We start from the raw sequence: 15,516 nt of genomic DNA on the forward strand, positions 1-15,516 counted from the left end.
GGGAAGGTTGAGGTCCATCTCCGCAGGCGTTGAGGTCTTCATGTGAACTGGTGCTCACCATCTAGTGATTTGATATCTGTTCAATAGAATAAATGAATGTTTATTTGATAGAACCTGAAATAGAAAGGCTGTTTCTGGAATAGGATACAATTATGGTCCCAATAGAGTAAACCAAACACATCTGTCTCTTCACACAGAATCAATCAACATCTCAATGTATCGGAAAGAAAACATGTACCTGAGTACCAGGATGTAACGTCAGTGTCCTCTCTCTCTCTCTCCCTCTCTGTCTCAGACGTGTCGCTGTGTGAGGAGGCCATCTTCCAGTCTCTGGCGTCTCTCCGTCTGTCCTCCGTCCCCCTGGAGCGTCTCCTGGAGAGCCTGCCTGGGAAGAGGGTGGACAGGAAGAGTCTGGAGAGGCTTAAGAAGGCCTGCTCCCCCCAGCAGCAGATACTACTCCTGTTGAGACTCTGGAGAGAACAGAACAAAGACCAGGTTAAACTCTACGGCATCATTCAAGGTCAGTAGGATCCGTTTAGTAGAGCTCTGCTATTGGCTGCTGCATATGAGTTCTAAAGACTTTTATCCAATGAGAGGGTCCTGTTATGTCCTGGGCTCATCATGTCTATTATCTAGTGAGAGGGTCCTGTTATGTCCTGGGCTCATCATATCTATTATCTAGTGAGAGGGTCCTGTTATGTCCTGGGCTCATCATATCTATTATCTAGTGAGAGGGTCCTGTTATGTCCTGGGCTCATCATATCTATTATCTAGTGAGAGGGTCCTGTTATGTCCTGGGCTCATCATTTCTATTATCTAGTGAGAGGGTCCTGTTATGTCCTGGGCTCATCATATCTATTATCCAATGAGAGGGTCCTGTTATGTCCTGGGCTCATCATATCTATTATCTAGTGAGAGGGTCCTGTTATGTCCTGGGCTCATCATATCTATTATCCAGTGAGAGGGTCCTGTTATGTCCTGGACTCATCATATCTATTATCCAATGAGAGGGTCCTGTTATGTCCTGGGCTCATCATATCTATTATCCAGTGAACCACTGTGAGTGGAAGGTGTCCAGGTTAGGGCTGTCCAGGTTAGGGGTGTCCACCCTGTTGTCTCAGGGTGTCCAGGTTAGGGGTGTCCAGGTTAGGGCTGTCCAGGTTAGGGGTGTCCAGGTTAGGGCTGTCCAGGTTAGGGGTGTCCACCTGTTGTCTCAGGATGTCCAGGTTAGGGGTGTCCAGGTTAGGGGTGTCCAGGTTAAGGGTGTCCAGGTTAGGGCTGTCCAGGTTAGGGGTGTCCAGGTTAAATGTGTCCAGGTTCGGGGTGTCCAGGTTAGGGCTGTCCAGGTTAAGGGTGTCCAGGTTAGGGGTGTCCAGGTTAGGGGGTATCCAGGTTAGGGTATCCAGGTCCAGGTTAAGGGTGTCCAGGTTAGGGCTGTCCAGGTTAGGGGTGTCCAGGTTAGGGTGTCCAGGTCCAGGTTCCAGGTTAGGGTGTCCAGGTTAATGGGTGTCCAGGTTAGGGGTGTCCAGGTTAGGGGTGTCCAGGTTAGGGGTGTCCAGGTTAGGGTGTCCAGGTTAAGGGTGTCCAGGTTAGGGGTGTCCAGGTTAGGGTGTCCAGGTTAGGGTGTCCAGGTTAGGGGTGTCCAGGTTAGGGCTGGTATGGGGTGTCCAGGTTAAGGGTGTCCAGGTTAAGGGTGTCCAGGTTAAGGGTGTCCAGATTAGGGGTGTCCAGGTTAGGGCTGTCCAGGTTAGGGTGTCCAGGTTAGGGTGTCCAGGGTGTCCAGGTTAGGGGTGTCCAGGTTAGGGTGTCCCAGGTTAGGGGCTGTCCAGGTTAGGTTAGTGGTGTCCAGGTGTCCAGGGGGTGTCCAGGTTAGGGGTGTCCAGGTTAGGGTGTCCAGGTTAGGGCTGGTATGGGGTGTCCAGGTTAAGGGTGTCCAGGTTCCAGGTTAAGGAGTGTCCAGGTTAGGAGTGTCCAGGTTAAGGGTGTCCAGGTTAGGGCTGTCCAGGTTAAGGGTGTCCAGGTTAAGGGTGTCCAGGTTAGGGCTGTCCAGGTTAGGGGTGTCCAGGTTAGGGGTGTCCAGGTTAGGGGTGTCCATGTTAGGGGTGTCCAGGTTAGGGGTGTCCAGGTTAGGGGTGTCCAGGTTAGGGCTGGTATGGGGTGTCCAGGTTAAGAGTGTCCAGGTTAAGGGTGTCCAGGTTAGGGCTGTCCAGGTTAAGGGTGTCCAGGTTAGGGGTGTCCAGGTTAGGGGTGTCCAGGTTAAGGGTGTCCAGGTTAAGGGTGTCCAGGTTAGGGGTGTCCAGGTTAGGGCTGGTATGGGGTGTCCAGGTTAAGGGTGTCCAGGTTAAGGGTGTCCAGGTTAAGGGTGTCCAGGTTAGGGGTGTCCAGGTTAGGGCTGTCCAGGTTAGGGGTGTCCAGGTTAAGGGTGTCCAGGTTAGGGCTGTCCAGGTTAGGGGTGTCCAGGTTAGGGGTGTCCAGGTTGGGGTGCTGGTATGGGGTGTCCAGGTTCCAGGGTGTCCAGGTTAGGGGTGTCCAGGTTAGGGCTGGTATGGGGTGTCCAGGTTAAGGGTGTCCAGGTTAAGGGTGTCCAGGTTAGGGCTGTCCAGGTTAAGGGTGTCCAGGTTAGGGGTGTCCAGGTTAGGGGTGTCCAGGTTAGGGCTGGTATGGGGTGTCCAGGTTAAGGGTGTCCAGGTTAAATGTGTCCACGTGTCCAGGGGGTGTCCAGGTTCCAGGTTAGGGTGCTGTCCAGGTTAAGGGTGTCCAGGTTAGGGGTGTCCAGGTTAAGGGTGTCCAGGTTAGGGCTGTCCAGGTTAGGGGTGTCCAGGTTAGGGCTGTCCAGGTTAGGGGTGTCCAGGTTAGGGCTGTCCAGGTTAGGGCTGGTATGGGGTGTCCAGGTTAAGGGTGTCCAGGTTAGGGGTGTCCAGGTTAGGGGTGACCAGGTTAGGGCTGGTATGGGGTGTCCAGGTTAAGAGTGTCCAGGTTAAGGGTGTCCAGGTTAGGGTGTCCAGGGTGTCCAGGTTAGGGCTGTCCAGGTTAGGGCTGTCCAGGTTCCAAGGGTGTCCAGGTTAAGGGTGTCCAGGTTAAGGGTGTCCAGGTTAGGGCTGTCCAGGTTCCAAGGGCTGTCCAGGTTAGGGCTGTCCAGGTTAAGGGTGTCCAGGTTGGGGTGTCCAGGTTAGGGGTGTCCAGGTTAGGGGTGGTATTTTAGATGATGGTTATTGGTCAGCCAAATGACCGCAGTCAGCTGTTTAATATAACCGTTGGAATAGCAACAACAACAAAGACAATACAAATGGGGAGGGGTTGCCTAGGCAACCTAATCCAGCTGTCTGCTACAGCACCTTGCTTCTTTTCAGCCTGGAGCAACAAAGTTTCATCACACTGTAGAGTCCATGTTATAGCAGAGACTGACTCAACCACCACGAGTGTTCCCAGCCATCCCGTCTTCAGTCAGCTGTTTGTTCTACAAATTAGTTTTCAATTTCCCTGATGTTCTAACCTGAGTTCCTCATCCATAACCGTTGGTTAAGTGGCAGCCTTCCAGCTGATAGTATCATTAAACTTTCTCCCTATCCTTTGTCCAGCTGTCAGAAGGAGTCCAGGTGTCTTACAGTAGTATCAGTTTAACCTGAGTTCTCCTCTGACCCTGTTATCTCAGGTGTGAACCACTGTGAGCGTAAGGTGTCCAGGTGTCTTACAGTAGTATCAGTTTAACCTGAGTCCCTCCTCTACCCTGTTGTCTCAGGTGTGAACCACTGTGAGCATAAGGTGTCCAGGTGTCTTACAGTAGTATCAGTTTAACCTGAGTTCCCTCCTCTACCCTGTTATCTCAGGTGTGAACCACTGTGAGTGTAAGGTGTCCAGGTGTCTTACAGTAGTATCAGTTTAACCTGAGTTCCTCCTCTACCCTGTTATCTCAGGTGTGAACCACTGTGAGCGTAAGGTGTCCAGGTGTCTTACAGTAGTATCAGTTTAACCTGAGTTCCTCCTCTACCCTGTTATCTCAGGTGTGAACCACTGTGAGCGTAAGGTGTCCCAGGTGTGCGGGTTTGAAGAGGTGTCCAGGTGTGCGGGTTTGAAGAACTTGACCCTGGGTGACCTGATGATGGTGATGAAGAGTCTTCCAGGGGTCCGGGCTCACGAGGAAGACATCAGGGCCGTGGTCTCCTCATGCCGATCCCAGCAGTACCTCCTGCAGCTCCTACACCTTTGGAAGAACCAGAACAAGGACCTGGACATCAATAAGGTATTGGTCCGCCACCACCATGCACATTAACACGCCTGCCTTAATCTAGACCAATTATGACTGTGGACATTCCTCATTTTCCTTTTCTACGTACCAACAACAAGATAAGATTATCCAATTAGAAGAGTGTTGGGTTTCCTTTGATAAAAGCACCGCAATGGAGAAGACGGAGTAACTGACTTGATCACTTTGTGTTCTCCTTGATCGTTAAAACAATGTAGTCAGTGTATGTATTTGTTTAAATGGTCAAAATAAAAGCTAATCTATTATTCCATCAATGAAAGGGTCTGGCTCACAGCCTGAGCAGGCTTCGGCAGCAGGGGCACCACGCCCGCTCCTCAGGAGCATCAAGAAGATCAACCGGATCATCTCCACCTCCTCCATACACAAGATGTACGAGAAGATGTTCCTCAACATGATCGAGGACGGGACCTGCTTCAACACCAAACCCTTCAACCAATAGGAGAAATGGGGCGGGTCTAAGGTGGGGGAGGGGAGGGGCAGAACTGGGTTTCAAATACTTAAAAAATGTAGAATTTGTTAGAGTCTGCCTGGAGTGTCAGATGGATGGGGTTTGACGTTTTTGTGATGTTTCTATTGGTTTATTGCTCCAGACAAGCTCAATCAGGGTCAGATAAAGGTTGTAAATTCATGTTTCAAGTATTTGCAACCCAGGTCTGATGGGGTGGATCCTAACGTCCACTTACGTCAAATTTTCACTTGGTCTCCCATTGATATCAATGCATGACTAAGTGAAAATTCCATTAAAATGTAAATTAGGATTAGTCCTAACTGTGTGAAAAAACAGGGTTGGGGTCAATTTAGTGGAAATTCAATTCATGAGGATTTTTATTTCTGTTTGTGAATATGAATTTGAATTCACTTGCTGAATTGACTGAATTAAAAATGGAATTGATTCCAACCTTAGCGAAAAGAGAAAACTATTTAAAATGTGTATATAGTCTGGTGTTTTTAAGGTGAGGTAGAGGGGTGATAGGGAAGGGAAGGGGGTGGTGATTGGGAAGGGGGGTGATGGTGATAGGGGAAGGGAAGGGGGTGGTGATAGGGAAGTGGGGTGATGGTGATAGGGAAGGGGGGGATAGGGAAGGGGTGATAGGGAAGGGGGTGGTGATAGGGAAGTGGGTGGTGATAGGGAAGGGAGGGTGATAGGGAAGGGGGGTGATAGGGAAGGGGGGTGATAGGGAAGGGAGTGGGTGGAGGGTGATAGGGAAGGGTGATAGGGAAGGGGGTGGTGATAGGGAAGGGGGTGGTGATAGGGAAGGGAGGGTGATAGGGAAGGGAGGGTGATAGGGAAGGGAGGGTGATAGGGAAGAGGGGTCGTCTTGCTTTTTCACTGTTTTAAAAGGAGGAGATTTATTTCATAATGAAATGTTTCCTCCTGTGTGCGTTCCAAATGGAACCCTATTCCCTATATAGTGCACTACTACCCAATTGGCCCTGGTCAAAAGTAGTGCACTATATAGGGAATAGGGTGCCACCCCCGCTGTTCTGTGTGGACTGCTGACATCCAAAGCTCTATTGACACTGTCAAAACATTTCAAACATTGTCAGCTTTTATGAATGTACAAAGGAGTGCAATTTGTTTTCTTTAAATGTAATTTTTCTTACCAAATTTGTTTGTAAAAGCTTATTTTTATTTCTCTATTAAAAAAAAAACTGGATTCTGAATGCTGCAGGTTTGAATGTTGTTTGTTTGTAGCTGAAGGGATTTGTTTTGTAAATCATTTTTGTATAAAAAAGGTATGGATCTTTATTTGGGATGTTTTTGGTTGGACCAGCCCTTTTCATGTCCTTAACATTTGTAAACATTATGTCGAATTATCTGATTAAAATCCATTTGATAAAATTGTTGTATGTTTTTTTTTTAAATGACAAGTGTTGTATTGTTTTTATTTCCCCTTACGTTAGTGTGAATGTAGAGCCCTGGTGTCGTTACTCTCCTTGCAGTAACATGTGTCTGACGGACTTCTGATACACACCACTCCTCCTATTGACTCAGTCTTGTTACGGGCATTCATTAAGAAACAGGAAGAAACAGGAATACACTTACTCAATAAGGATGTGGTATTCCTTCCTTGGAAATATAGTGTTTATGTGAAGCTTCAGTGTACAGCTGATATGTAGGGGGCGGCAGGGTTGCCTAGTGGTTAGAGCGTTGGACTAGTAACCGGAAGGTTGCAAGTTCAAATCCCCGAGCTGACAAGGTACAAATCTGTCGTTCTGCCCCTGAACAAGGCAATTGTTCCTAGGCTGTCATTGAAAATAAGAATTTGTTCTTAACTGACTTGCCTAGTTAAATAAAGGTAAAATAAAAATGTCCGTCCTGTTCTATGAAATGACTTGACTCATCTTTACTCTACTGCAAAATTAGTATGTGAATGTTATTCACTGGGTCATTCTGTCTCCTGGAAGGTTATTCACTGGGTCATTCTGTCTCCTGGAAGGTTATTCACTGGGTCATTCTGTCTCCTGGAAGGTTATTCACTGGGTCATTCTGTCTCCTGGAAGGTTATTCACTGGGTCATTCTGTCTCCTGGAAGGTTATTCACTGGGTCATTCTGTCTCCTGGAAGGTTATTCACTGGGTCATTCTGTCTCCTGGAAGGTTATTCACTGGGTCATTCTGTCTCCTGGAAGGTTATTCACTGGGTCATTCTGTCTCCTGGAAGGTTATTATTCACTGGAAGGTCATTCTGTCTCCTGGAAGGTTATTCACTGGGTCATTCTGTCTCCTGGAAGGTTATTCACTGGGTCATTCTGTCTCCTGGAAGGTTATTCACTGGGTCATTCTGTCTCCTGTTATTCTCCTGGAAGGTTATTCACTGGGTCATTCTGTCTCCTGGAAGGTTATTCACTGGGTCATTCTGTCTCCTGGAAGGTTATTCACTGGGTCATTCTGTCTCCTGGAAGGTTATTCACTGGGTCATTCTGTCTCCTGGAAGGTTCATTCCTGGAAGGTTATTCACTGGGTCATTCTGTCTCCTGGAAGGTTATTCACTGGGTCATTCTGTCTCCTGGAAGGTTATTCACTGGGTCATTCTGTCTCCTGGAAGGTTATTCACTGGGTCATTCTGTCTCCTGGAAGGTTATTCACTGGGTCATTCTGTCTCCTGGAAGGTTATTCACTGGGTCATTCTGTCTCCTGGAAGGTTATTCACTGGGTCATTCTGTCTCCTGGAAGGTTATTCACTGGGTCATTCTGTCTCCTGGAAGGTTATTCACTGGGTCATTCTGTCTCCTGGAAGGTTATTCACTGGGTCATTCTGTCTCTATTCCTGTCTCCTGGAAGGTTATTCACTGGGTCATTCTGTCTCCTGGAAGGTTATTCACTGGGTCATTCTGTCTCCTGGAAGGTTATTCACTGGGTCATTCTGTCTCCTGGAAGGTTATTCACTGGGTCATTCTGTCTCCTGGAAGGTTATTCACTGGGTCATTCTGTCTCCTGGAAGGTTATTCACTGGGTCATTCTGTCTCCTGGAAGGTTATTCACTGGGTCATTCTGTCTCCTGGTTATTCACTCATTCTGTCTCCTGGTTATTCACTGGTCATTCTGTCTCTGGAAGTTATTCTGTCACTGTCTCCTGGAAGGTTATTCACTCAGTCTGATCTGGAAGGTTATTCACTGGGTCATTCTGTCTCCTGGAAGGTTATTCACTATTCTGGGTCATTCTGTCTCTGGAAGGTTAGAACTAGTCATTCTGTCTCCTGGAAGGTTATCATTCAACTATTCTGTCTCCTGGTTCTGTCTGGAAGGTTATTCACTGGGTCATTCTGTCTCCTGGAAGGTTATTCACTGTCATTCTGTCTCCTGGAAGGTTATTCACTGGGTCATTCTGTCTCCTGGAAGGTTATTCACTGGGTCATTCTGTCTCCTGGAAGGTTATTCACTGGGTCATTCTGTCTCCTGGAAGGTTATTCACTGGGTCATTCTGTCTCCTGGAAGGTTATTCACTGGGTCATTCTGTCTCCTGGAAGGTTATTCACTGGGTCATTCTGTCTCCTGGAAGGCGGTTCACTGTCTCACCTCCACTAGTGTGGTCCCAGATCTGTTTGTGATGTCTTCTAGGGTCATTGTCTCCTCTGTACCAGATGAGACTAGTTGTAACCAGATCAAACTAGTTACGACTATACTAGTCTCATCGGGTTACAACTAGTCTGATCTGGGTACAACTAGTCTGACCTGGTTACAACTAGTCTGATCTGGTTACAACTAGTCTGACCTGGTTACAACTAGTCTGATCTGGGTAAAACTAGTCTGATCTGGTTACAACTAGTCTGATCTGGTTACAACTAGTCTGACCTGGTTACAACTAGTCTGATCTGGTTACAACTAGTCTGATCTGGTTACAACTAGTCTGATCTGGGTACAACTAGTCTGACCTGGTTACAACTAGTCTGATCTGGTTACAACTAGTCTGATCTGGTTACAACTAGTCTGACCTGGTTAAAACTAGTCTGATCCTAGTTATCTGGTTACAACTAGTCTGATCTGGTTACAACTAGTCTGATCTGGTTACAACTAGTCTGACCTGGTTCAACTAGTCTGAGTCTGGGTACAACTAGTCTGATCTGGAACTAGTCTGACCTGGTTGGTTGATCTGGTTACAACTGTCTGACCTGGTTGATCAACTAGTCTGATCTGGTGACTGGAGTCTGGGCCAGTCTGACCTGGTTACCTCTGATTTGGTTACAACTAGTCTGATCTGGTTACAACTAGTCTGACCTGGTTACAACTAGTTGATCTGGGTAAAACTAGTCTGAAGAGTCTGACCTGGTTACAACTAGTCTGATCTGGGTAAAACTAGTCTGATCTAGTTAGAACTAGTCTGATCTGGGTACACTAGTCTGATCTGGTTACAACTAGTCTGATCTGGTTACACTAGTCTGACCTGGTTACAACTAGTCTGATCTGGGTACAACTAGTCTCATCTGGTTACAACTAGTCTCATCTGGTTAGAACTAGTCTGATCTGGTTACAACTAGTCTGATCTGGTTACAACTAGTCTGATCCCTGTTGGTTTGATGTTGCTTTGTACCTACTGCCGTTTCACGCCATCTCACCTTGCTCCTCAGAAAGGAACCAGAGCTCCTTGTTTGGTTGTCAGGAGTGTGTAGTCAGGGTAACTTCCTACAGAGGATCATAATGTTGTCATACATGTTATTATGATATCTTTAAAGGTCAGCTGACCAGAGTCTAGCCTGATCCCAAGTCCTATTGTCATTGGCATGACCATAGGAGTTGGTAAGACAGTACAAACTAGATCTGGGACCAGGTTAGAGTCTGGTCAGCTGACCTTTAAAGACTGTTCTGCTGTGGTCTACATGAGGACCCAGCAGCCCTTCCACATTTTTACCTTTAGGAAGTAGTGGTGACCTTTACAGACCTTTTTATAGACATGTTTGGTTGTCATGGGAAGTAAGAGTGAGAATGTGTGTGTGTGTGTGTGTGTGACTGAGAGCCAGGCAGATGGATCTAAAGTATCCTTATGTCTTGTTAATTAAAGATCTTTAATAATGGCCTAGTGGGATACAAATGATATCAGCATTAATGTGTGGGTAACACATCTCAAATCAAATTGTATTAGTCACAAATACAGCATCTGTGTGAGGCCTTACAAAAATGGAGGCTAATACAGCTATATGGAACAAAAATGAATTAAAAAAAGTCAGAAGTAAAATAACAGTAGGAGGCTATATACATGCACTGGGGTACCAGTACAGAGTCAGAAGTAAAATGTGGAGGCTATATACAGGGGTACCAGTACAGAGTCAATGTGGAGGCTATATACAGGGGTACCAGTACAGAGTCAATGTGGAGGCTATATACAGGGGTACCAGTACAGAGTCAATGTGGAGGCTATATACAGGGGTACCAGTACAGAGTTAATGTGGAGGCTATATACAGGGGGGATACAGAGTCAATGTGGAGGCTATATACAGGGGTACCAGTACAGAGTCAATGTGGAGGCTATATACAGGGGTACCGGTACAGAGTCAATGTGGGGGCTATATACTGGGGGTACCGGTACAGAGTCAATGTGGAGGCTATATACAGTGGGTACCGGTACAGAGTCAATGTGGGGGCTATATACTGGGGTACCGGTACAGAGTCTATGTGGAGGCTATATACAGGGGTACCGGTACAGAGTCAATGTGGAGGCTATATACAGGGGTACCGGTACAGAGTCAATGTGGCGGTTATATACAGGGGGTACCGGTACAGAGTCAATGTGGAGGTTATATACAGGGGTACCGGTACAGAGTCAATGTGGAGGTTATATACAGGGGTACCGGTACAGAGTCAATGTGCGGGGGCACCGGTTAGTCGAGTAATATGTACATGTAGGTACAGTTAAAGTGACTATGCATAAACCATAAATAGAGAGTAGTAGCAGTGTAAAAGAGGGGGGGGGGCAATGCAAATAGTCTGGATGGCCATTTGATTAGCTGTTCAGGAGTCTTATGGATTGGGGGTAGAAGCTGTTAGAAGCGTTTTGGACCTAGACTTGGCGCTCCGGTATCTCTTGCTGTGCAGTAGCAGAGAGAACAGTCTATGACAGGGGAGTCTTTGACAATTTTTAGGGCCTTCCTCTGACACCGCCTGGTATAGAGGTCCTGGACGGCGGGAAGCTTGGGCCATACGCATTACCCTCTGTATTGCCTTGCGGTAGGAGGCCGAGCAGGTGCCACCAGTCAGGACTCAGGACACCAGTGATGCAACCAGGTGTGTTATCACTGGGGAGGTGTGTTATGACTAACTGGGGACACCAGGTGTGTTATGACTAACTGGGGACACCAGGTGTGTTATGACTAACTGGGGACACCAGGTGTGTTATGACTAACTGGGGACACCAGGTGTGTTATGACTAACTGGGGACACCAGGTGTGTTATGACTAACTGGGGACACAGGTGTGTTATGACTAACTGGGACACCAGGTGTGTTATGACTAACTGGGGACACCAGGTGTGTTATGACTAACTGGGACACCAGGTGTGTTATGACTAACTGGGGACACCAGGTGTGTTATGACTAACTGGGGACACCAGGTGTGTTATGACTAACTGGGGACACCAGGTGTGTTATGACTAACTGGGGACACCAGGTGTGTTATGACTAACTGGGGACACCAGGTGTGTTATGACTAACTGGGGACACCAGGCGTGTTATGACTAACTGGGGACACCAGGTGTGTTATGACTAACTGGGGACACCAGGTGTGTTATGACTAACTGGGGACACCAGGTGTGTTATGACTAACTGGGGACACCAGGTGTGTTATGACTAACTGGGACACCAGGCGTGTTATGACTAACTGGGGACACCAGGTGTGTTATGACTAACTGGGGACACCAGGTGTGTTATGACTAACTGGGGACACCAGGTGTGTTATGACTAACTGGGGACACCTGGTGTGTTATGACTAACTGGGACACCAGGTGTGTTGTGACTAACTGGGACACCAGGTGTGTTATGACTAACTGGGGACACCAGGCGTGTTATGACTAACTGGTGACACCAGGTGTGTTGTGACTAACTGGGGACACCAGGTGTGTTATGACTAATAGGGGACACCAGGCGTGTTATGACTAATTGGGGACACCAGGTGTGTTATGACTAATTGGGGACACCAGGCGTGTTATGACTAATTGGGGACACCAGGCGTGTTGTGACTAATTGGGGACACCAGGCGTGTTGTGACTAATTGGGGACACCAGGTGTGTTATAACTAATAGGGGACACCAGGTGTGTTGTGAAGGTGTTATAATATGATCTAATAGAGGGCATGTCTCCTGACTCCTCCCCTTCCTCTTTCTAGTCCACCGTTGACGATAAAGGGCGATAAGGTCTGAATCAGCCCACAATAGAGGATATGACTCCTCCCCTTCCTCTTTCTAGTCCACGGTTGACGATAAAGGGCAGAGAAGGATCCATGATCAAGTCCTTTTACAGCTGGACAAGCGACAACATCAACATGGTGAGTCACTCTTCTCATGATGGGATAATGACACATACAAGGATGTTCCTTTTTAACACATTATTTATATATTGCAACATTTTAAAGTTACATATTTCGGTATATTGTACAATGTGAATGTGTTGCCATGACAAAAAGCTGTTTGTAATTATTAGTCCATTTTACAATAATGTTGTGTAATAAATTGGTAGCCCCTTAGCCTACAGTTGAAACCTTTATATCAATCAAATGTATTGTCACAACGTGCTCTAAACAAAGTGCATTATTTTCTTATATTTACAGTTGTTCACAATCCTCGTAGTGCTGGCGTCGGTTGATCTCAGCTGTAGCGCAACGAAAGAGGTTCTTCAAAGTCAGACCCCCGCCACGTATCACCACCTGGACTCCTCCACCGGCCAGTTACTCACCTGTCATCGCTGTCCACCTGGCCATCACATGTCTGCGCACTGCACCGCCACCACGCAGACCGTGTGTACACCATGTCCATCAGGCCACTACACTCAGTACTGGAACTACCTGCACAAGTGCCTGTACTGCGGCACGTTCTGTGGGGAGCACCAGGTGGTCAAGGAGGAGTGCTCGGTCCTCAATGACAGGGTGTGTGAGTGCAAAGGAGGATATTACTGGGACGCCGATTTCTGTATCAGACACTCGGAGTGTCCTTCTGGCTACGGGGTGAAACGGAGAGGTAAGAAACAGAATGGACAGATATATCACCATTTCCGTCTTTGCGCAATAGCGTTATTTTGCAGATAGATCGAAAAACGGTATATAACGGTTTATAACGGACAAATAGTAATATACATGTGTTTAAAAATGTCAAATGCCCCCACAGGTACGACGGAGACGGACACAGAGTGTGAAAAATGCCCTCCCGGTTCCTTCTCCTACAGCACTTCTTCGCGCGCTGTGCGTAAATCACACGGATTGCGCGTCACTGGGGCGGAAGACGGTCCTCAGGGGTACGTGTTGGCACGACAACCTCTGCGCCCTTTCCTGTGAAGAACTGAAAGATGGAGGTGGGTATCACATTATCGACAAGATCTTGATATTGACTTTTGTTTTTAGCTGTGGTGTATTTCAAACCCAAATACTGAAACAGAATTGGTGGTCTATATTTTATTTATTGCAGACTTTTATGAAATGTAATGAAAGTAATATTCGTATATTTTTGTATTACATTGGTATTATGCATTAGTATTACGTTAGTGTTACTGACAGACACATCAAAATGTTTTCCTCGTTGGCAGGTGAGTTTAAACTACTCAGAACTTTCCTTCCTGACTTCTTCACTCATCACAAGATGAGAGTGGTGAAGCTGAGGAAGCTGGTCTGGAGGTTGATGGCCACTGAAGAGGAGCAGGAGCACCAGGTTAGAGAGACAGACCCTAAGTATTGTGTGTGTCTGCACTGATCGATGCTACTGAATGTAATGTCATATATGAACACATACATGAGAAATGGAGACCTAGAATAGCAGGTCTCTGTCTTGTTTTCCTCTGTTTTGAGTCAGTACAGAACCTTAGTTATATTTCTCTTGTTTTACAGTGGGGCAAAAAGTATTTAGTCAGCCACCAATTGTGCAAGTTCTTCCACTTAAAAAGATGAGAGAGGCCTGTAATTTTCATCATAGGTACACTTCAACTATGACAGACAAAATTAGAAAAAATCCAGAAAACCACATTGTAGGATTTTTAATGAATTTATTTGCAAATTATGGTGGAAAATAAGTATTTGGTCAATAACAAAAGTTTATCTCAATACTTGTGGACAGGTGTCTTTTATACTGATAACAAGTTCAAACAGGTGCCATTAATACAGGTAACGAGTGGAGGACAGAGGAGCCTCTTAAAGAAGAAGTTACAGGTCTGTGAGAGCCAGAAATCTTGCTTGTTTGTAGGTGACCAAATACTTATTTTCCACCATAATTTGCAAATAAATTCATTAAAAATCCTACAATGTGATTTTCTGTATTTTTTTTTCTCATTTTGTCTGTCATAGTTGAAGTGTACCTATGATGAAAATTACAGGCCTCTCTCATCTTTTTAAGTGGGAGAACTTGCACAATTGGTGGCTGACTAAATACTTTTTTGCCCCACTGTACAGTGATGTAGTTCTGTTGTTAAGCTGTTGTTGTCTATTCATGTTCTGTATTATGTCCTGGTTTATGTTGCGTGTGGGACCCAGGAAGAGTAATGCTGCTCTGGCAACAACTAACGGGGATCCTAATTAAATACCAAATGACCAACACACACAGTTAGAGGTTTACATTTAACCTGGCCTTTAATCAATGATTTCACTTCATTATTCTCTTGTATTTGCCTTCTGTTGTATTTCTCCTACATTTTATTATTTGAAAATGTGCCTCAATTTTAAATGCAATTTAAATAAAGTTGAATTTGATTTTATTTGAGCAGGAGCAGCAGCAGCACCCAGCCAGCAGCCTCTCCCAGTCCGGCCAGAGAGGCCTCTTGCAGGGCCAGGTGAAGGACTGGATCAGGGATGCCTCAGAGGAAGACCTGAGGAGACTCCCTGAAATACTGAGGAAGACCCATCAGAGTGTGATGGCCGAGAGACTAGAGGGGAAGATGAGGGAGTTACAGGAAGCCTCTGAGTGTAACTCGGTTAGAAACGGGGTGACCTCATCGCCTCACTGTGATGTAGAAGAGGTTTCTCAATCTGAATAACTCACAGATTGGATACAGTACCATACAGCCTACAGTGATCATGAATATACTACTGTAAACCACTGTGCTGTATGCCTGTGTGTTCACTGTTCCAAAATACTGGTCAGTTATGGTTGTACAATGTGTCTGCTTTGTCCTGGTCAAATAATGAAACATTACTGTCAGTCCTCAGGGAACGAGATGGTCCTTGTTCCTACTAAAGCCATGACACCACCTTCACACTGTCATTGTCTTCTTATCTAATACCTCACACAGTGGTTATCCCTTCATACTGTCGTTGTCTTATCTAATACCTCACACAGTGGTTCTCCCTTCATACTGTTGTTGTCTTCTTATCTAATACCTCACACAGTGGTTCTCCCTTCACACTGTCATCTAATACCTCACAGAGTGGTTCTCCCTTCATACTGTCGTTGTCTTATCTAATACCTCACACAGTGGTTCTCCCTTCATACTGTTGTTGTCTTCTTATCTAATACCTCACACAGTGGTTCTCCTTCACACTGTCATCTAATACCTCACACAGTGGTTCTCCCTTCATACTGTCGTTGTCTTATCTAATACCTCACACAGTGGTTCTCCCTTCATACTG

At 46.3% G+C, this 15,516-nt stretch overlaps 2 protein-coding genes across 3 annotated transcripts in view; both read left to right on the forward strand.

Moving 5' to 3' along the window:
- Positions 1 to 4,727, forward strand: part of LOC121844452 (tumor necrosis factor receptor superfamily member 11B-like) — a 38,010-nt gene extending 33,283 nt beyond the window's left edge. The window contains exons 3-6 of one of the 2 annotated variants that reach the window (XM_042314558.1): positions 296 to 520; positions 3,915 to 3,937; positions 4,052 to 4,240; positions 4,525 to 4,727. In XM_042314558.1, the coding sequence (XP_042170492.1) occupies positions 296 to 520; positions 3,915 to 3,937; positions 4,052 to 4,240; positions 4,525 to 4,659 (572 nt within the window). In that variant the 3' untranslated portion in view covers positions 4,660 to 4,727. Of the gene's footprint in view, positions 1 to 295; positions 521 to 3,652; positions 3,676 to 3,914; positions 3,938 to 4,051; positions 4,241 to 4,524 lie in introns of both variants that reach the window. The other variant, XM_042314557.1, reaches the window with a different exon arrangement.
- Positions 4,728 to 12,186: 7,459 nt separating this feature from the next.
- On the forward strand, positions 12,187 to 15,143 carry LOC112241750 (tumor necrosis factor receptor superfamily member 6B). Its single transcript, XM_024409789.2, is given in 6 exon segments — positions 12,187 to 12,237; positions 12,520 to 12,925; positions 13,073 to 13,136; positions 13,138 to 13,256; positions 13,488 to 13,609; positions 14,655 to 15,143. Coding segments are annotated over 6 exon segments (1,026 nt in total). The 5' UTR covers positions 12,187 to 12,192; the 3' UTR covers positions 14,925 to 15,143.
- Positions 15,144 to 15,516: the final 373 nt, after the last annotated feature.

Source organism: Oncorhynchus tshawytscha, unplaced genomic scaffold, assembly GCF_018296145.1.
Source record: "Oncorhynchus tshawytscha isolate Ot180627B unplaced genomic scaffold, Otsh_v2.0 Un_contig_8410_pilon_pilon, whole genome shotgun sequence".
Taxonomy (NCBI): domain Eukaryota; kingdom Metazoa; phylum Chordata; class Actinopteri; order Salmoniformes; family Salmonidae; genus Oncorhynchus; species Oncorhynchus tshawytscha.